The 6,000-nt window shown below is 32.2% G+C and overlaps 1 protein-coding gene across 1 annotated transcript in view; it reads right to left on the bottom strand.

Moving 5' to 3' along the window:
* Positions 1 to 601: 601 nt before the first annotated feature.
* LOC149550829 (plasma membrane fusion protein) overlaps positions 602 to 6,000 on the bottom strand; it is a 49,522-nt gene continuing 44,123 nt past the window's right edge. The window contains exons 4-6 of the mRNA XM_089786398.1: positions 3,778 to 3,878; positions 2,101 to 2,160; positions 602 to 1,018 (exon numbers count right to left, since the gene is read on the bottom strand). Coding sequence (XP_089642524.1) covers positions 934 to 1,018; positions 2,101 to 2,160; positions 3,778 to 3,878 — 246 coding nt within the window. The 3' untranslated portion in view covers positions 602 to 933. The remainder of the gene's footprint in view (positions 1,019 to 2,100; positions 2,161 to 3,777; positions 3,879 to 6,000) is intronic.

Below are 6,000 nucleotides of genomic sequence, written 5' to 3'. Positions count from 1 at the left end.
GGGGCCACATATTCCTGTTCTCTGTTTGGTTCAGCTAATATTTGATGGGGAATTCGCGGACCCCAAAATTTATGTTTTCTAAAATAAATAAAAGTGGAATAGGAATATGTATTCCAATAACACCTATTTGGGTGGAATTTGAAAACCCCATTTTTGGGCCAAAATTGAAATACGTATTCCTATTTTACTTCATATTCCAATTCCGATTTGATGCATCCAAATGAAGATTCAAAATTTTAAGAATTTACATATGCCTATTCCGCTTGTATTTCCATTGCCAAACGGGCCATAAAATAATTTGAACCTTCCTTAAAAATTAGCTCTCAACACAAATTTAAAAAAATAATTCAGCACTTTACAAATTAAAAAACAAGTCCTTAAAAATTAGCTCTCAACACAAATTTAAAAAAATAATTCAGCACTTTACAAATTAAAAAACAAGTCCTCACTTTGTTGATGATTTTAACGTAATGTTTATAAAAAAAAAATTTTTAATGCCCAATTCATTTATATTATATATATAAAATGTTCCAGTCCTATTAAAAGTTGTGAAAATCTTGTATCCTCAAGGTGAAAATCATTTTAATTTAAACTTAGAGGATTTGAAAAGTTCAATGGGAAAATGAGCTTTATTTATAGTAAATTAACTAAATGTCAATTACTCCAAATTTTCTATAGAGTTCAGGTGAGTGTTATATACACGGTGAAATTGTCAGAAGTTCTAGTATCCAACACACAGATATCCCAGTTAGCTTCTGTTTCAACATCAACAGTTCTTTATGTAATTGGCGCCATATCAATGGGTTGAAATTGACGGTCATTTAAACATTGAAGGCTTATATAAACTTGAGTTATATTAACTTGAGAGAAAATAAAAGCTTGCATATTTCAAGAGAGCTGTTCATATATAGGGAAAACAAAAATCTACTCTCATCAAATCCCAAGACAATCCTTAATGCTTTCCTCAAACTTGTCCAAAGCTGTCATTGTCTCCACAAAAGCACCTCCTAAATTCTCACTGTAACAGACAACAAAAACGAAATCCCATATAGACAGTTATTGCTTGCCCAAATTCCTCCGACGCATATAAAGTTAAAACAGTCATTATTAACACTAAGAAGAAACTCGACAATATAGACACAACATATCATAGCAAATAGAATACATAATTTTGAACCTACAAATGTAGGCTCCCTTGTACGTTGCAAGCCCTGAATTATATTTAGTTTGAGATAGCATTTACAGGAAAATGCAAGAGAGCTAGGATTATCGTATTCTCATTTATCAAGTTTAGGCAGACAAATATAGCTTTGTTAACAACGAACAGAGGAAAAATAACAGAGAAACCTGAAGTTAAATGTGTTTATATCTTTATATCTTACTCTTGACCATGCAGCAGTAAATCACATAATTTTCATCCAGCTTTATAAAGGCAGGAATATGATACAATCAGTGCATTGAAGGTAAAAAGAGTTTTTAAGGTTTTATTTGAAATTTTGAATTCATTTATCTGTAATTATATTCAAGGTTGAAATAGTAGTTGATAAAAACTTAAAACAGAAGGATATACAACGTGGTTTTTCAGTAAACCTATGAAATAGGTGAATAAATATATAAAGTTCTTTTCACTGCATTCTGACCACTAGGTGTTTTTTCTAGCAGATGAGAGACGACCACTATTAGTACAGTGTGAGTTGACTTCTTGTACACCTAACACGCCAATGAACCATCCTATTTTTCCTAAAAAAGGATATCCAAGAGGAGTATAGAGCCTTACCTCCATGTAGATGATAGATGTTCATTAATTATCTTTGCATGATTCCTTGAATACTATTTACCAAAACTATGAAAGGACATCTAGCAGAAAACACTCTACATGTTTACACTTTGCTAGATCTTATCCATTCTAATCAAATATCGCCTAAATTTTTTTTAAAAAATCACAAGGGAAATGTTTAAGAGACGATTTCAAATCAGAACCAAATGACAAGACCACAAAAGAAAATTTCATGCACAGACACAGATTAGAGACAAGTTGTCATGCTTTATTTTCCACAGCTACTTTTCTTTTAACTTTTGTAAATGGTAGGAAAATCTTACCCATTCAAAGAAACACCAGATTTGCCACTTTCAACAAGCCCATCAAGTGTGATAAACGATCTGTAATAATAGAAGAAAACATTAAAGTACCAAAAAATTCAAATAACTATCGGGTGCATTATCTACACATTTTTAACCCGTGAGTAAATGCTTCCTTGTGTTAACATTTCCAATACTGTGCAGCAAATGTAGATGATGCTTGAAACTGTTCCTTACAGGCTACTGGTAAGCTAAGAATTGATCAAATATCAACGGTATCTTCTAGTCAAGCATGTTTTCTTAATTTTTTTAATCTGTTTTACGGTTATTCTTTCTTTTAAGGTTTCTTCTTTGTAGCTTTTCAGCAAGTGTTTCACTTTAAAGCTCGTACTTTATTAAAATAACATTATTTGAAAGTCCAAAGGATTGAGCACTTTTCCTATGAATAAGTGCTTTGAAGTTTGAACATATAAACTAGAAGATGATAATAGTGTTATGCTACCGAAATAACATTCTATTGGTTGTGTTTGCTTTAACTGTGTTTGAAACAAGGTTGTACTCTATCAAGCTTTGTATTCAATAACTTCTATCCACCAAAGTAGTGACTTTGAATACAACTTAGCTAATTATTTCTTGAAATTGTGTGCTGCTGATCTGGAATGGTTATCCCTTTAAATCTCATTTGCAGTGGACTACTGGTGTTTGTTTTACCCGAAAAACACTGTGTTTAGAGTTTTCAATTCAGTTTCCTATTTCATTGATTGGTTATCTTGTTTGCTGGGCGCTACTATTAACAATGCGGTGCATGTATCAAGGCCAAAATATATGCACATAATCATTTTCATTTATGCCAAAAAAAACTATAGAAGTGCATATATATATATCTTATCTATGGTTTTGTGTTTAAGGTCATTTTGATTTGGGTTTAGATAAAATTTAGATCTCAGGAAGCTTCCACTCCAAATTTAAAGATATATTCTATCTCACCCGCTACTCGTTTGTGTTTTCTTCCATCCTGTTGACAAATTAATATGCTAACAGACACTAGAGGTCACCAACTTAATGATGAGCTGTTAAGAAATATGTTAAGGGTTCTTGACCACCAGGTGCAGATCCATGTTGGTGAGTGCAATATGGCTGATGGTAATGATAACAATGCAAGGAAAAGCGTTTATTATTGTACTAAAATTTAGTTTCAATTAAAGTAACAAAGAATAAATAATATTAGGAAATAGGAATGCAAAGATTCCTGCAAAAGGTCACAGGGTATAGGAAAATAAAATTTCTAGAATAGTTTTTTAGAATTAGTTATTCTTGGTAATATACCAGTAACGCTCATGTACACGAAAGTTATGTTTTATCTTGTCACTTTGTGTTGTGTTATGCTTTATTTCTAGAAGCCAATGGCACCTCCATACTCTAGGTTGGGTGCCTCGCCAACACTAATAGCATAGACAAGAGTGTGAAAAAACTATATTAGAAGAGAATTTACAAGAGCATCCTAATATAAAGCTTGTACAATTTAGCCAAAGTTTCCACTGAAACAAAGGAAGCATATAATGTAGTAACATTACCACCAAGTCAGTCAACATAATACTAATGTCCGTTTAAATATTTAACTGGACCAAGCTCCTAGAATTTTTTATGGAATTTGTTTACTCAACTCTGATGAATAGTAAAGTGGGAATAGTTAACCACCTTACAAGATTTTTGAAAGCAATATCAGCTTTGAGCTTCATTGGGTCTGTATCATCAAGCAAGGATGACGCATTTTTTAGAATGAGATTAAAAGTGCAAACCTGCAAAACCAATTTCAACTTTTATCGACCATAGAAATTGACTTTCACAAATTTGAAAAGCAATAATTTTATTTTTCTAGAACATTAAAGGGGTTCCAATCTTAAACTCGTATGGATTTTCCTCTAACCAATCCCCTTTCTTATTTTATGCAAACACTGCTAATAAGTTGAGATTGTTCATTATATACCATATTTTTTAAATTGCACAAACTGAAATGTTTAGAATAAACAAACTCAAATCTGAACTACTGAAACTCTAAACATTTCACAAGTATTACTCATAATTTCATATTGAGCACTCTGAATACTGGAGAATACCGATACAAAGTACCGTAGAAGTCTTTGATTAATATCAATAAATATTCCCCTATATTATAAATTAAATGAAGCTGCAAATTCCTCTTACAGACTATAAATAATTTATAGCTATAGGTACATCTGATCAAATGAAAGATACAATAGAGCAACAATATTCACGATGGCTCCAGCTGGATGCAAAGTCACTAGTCAATGGCTGCTAAAAATTATTCCCCAAAGGTTACAACTAGAGCATGTAACAATGGCATATATGTTTTTCATAATGCTCTTCGAGGTACTGACCCATCATATTTAAAATGACAAAGCATCTTCAAACGAATGTGAGCATTATTCAGCAAACAAAAGAATTTATTTTATCAGTACTTGTCTCATTTTAAATAGCCAACTTTTTAACCTATGCTTGGAATAAATATTGTTGCCTTCTTCATTGCAGGCCGCAGATTGTAATCCACAAAAAGTTTTTACTCATTATCTAATAAAGAAGGAATCAGCGAACCAAAGGATCAACTCCTTTGCCATATCAATAAAGGATTAAAGTGATAGGGTAAATCAGCAAGGCTGACAAGGCAATCCATGTGTTAGGACTTGTTCCCTTAACACAGCAAGCTATATTAAAATCAGATAATTCCACATCATTTGATTCTTTCAGCCACTAAGAAGGCAATTTCTTTAACATGTTATGGTGCCCATAAAAATGCTTCAATCTCTTAAAAAGAGACAACGTACAGAGAGTGAATCTAGAAATGTCTTAAATATACACAACTAATTATTCAATCAATTTTAATAACAATTAGCACAACCCAGCAGAGTATGGCCAAAACAATTTTTATATTCATAAAATTATAGTAACTGGCTTTGAAAACCAAACTCTATTGTTCCAAAATCACAATAAACTTACACAAATAAAATAGACTTCTTATACCAAAATGGAAAAATAAAAAATATGCAAATACCTGTATAGCTATAATTGGAAATCAACAAATATATTGAAATGATATTTATGCACATTTGAAATCCCTATATAGAATTATGTTTGATAAGAAAGTTAAGCTTTTGTCCCAATTTCTGATCTAAAAGCCACAAGGATTGTTGTCCTTTGATCTCATTACCAAGAGGGTTTCATCTTTCGACCAAAAGATTAATAGAAATAGATTTTTTCTCAAAATAATGGTTGTTTTTTTTCTCAACTCCAACTTTTATAGGCACTTGTTTGTTATTTTAAGCCCTCCTCAAGAAGTCTATAATTTTTTTATTTTACTTAATAATTCAATTTACCTCTTATCCTAGAGATACTTTATATCATCTGGCGTCCTCTTTTAAAATTGGTCTATTGGAAGAAGACTCCTTGGCAACAAAGAATGGTTAGTTTGAAAGAAGACCTAGTAAGGCAGCCATGGTAAAAGGAAAGGGTGAGATCATTATCATTAAAGCACATGGATATGATGGCTACTAAGTACAAGATTTTTTTATGGTTGTAAGGAAATTTTAGTTTGGAACAGTGAAACCTAGGGTCTCACAACCCCCTCCCCCCATCCCCAACTTCTAAGTACCCATCCCTAGGACGTCCCAACACCAAATACTTGGAGTACCTGAGCACCCCCACCTCCGCCATTCCGCAACCATACTGCTGTCGGGACAGCGGGTACTTGAATTTCTATTGGAATTTTGATTTTTGAATGTTACTATTGGGTATGTACTATGTTACTATGTTGAATGTTTAATGGTTCTTGTTTGTGTTACAATTTTTCTATGTTTAAGTATTTCAATTCGGTATTTTATACAAAAACATCATTTCCCCTTCTCC

The sequence above is a fragment of the Cupressus sempervirens genome, chromosome 6, assembly GCF_028749045.1.
Source record: "Cupressus sempervirens isolate cs-2001-9-10 chromosome 6, ASM2874904v1, whole genome shotgun sequence".
In the NCBI taxonomy this organism is placed as follows: Eukaryota; Viridiplantae; Streptophyta; class Pinopsida; order Cupressales; family Cupressaceae; genus Cupressus; species Cupressus sempervirens.
The sequence above is the reverse complement of the archived record's forward strand: the minus strand, read 5'-3'. Positions and strand labels throughout refer to the sequence as shown.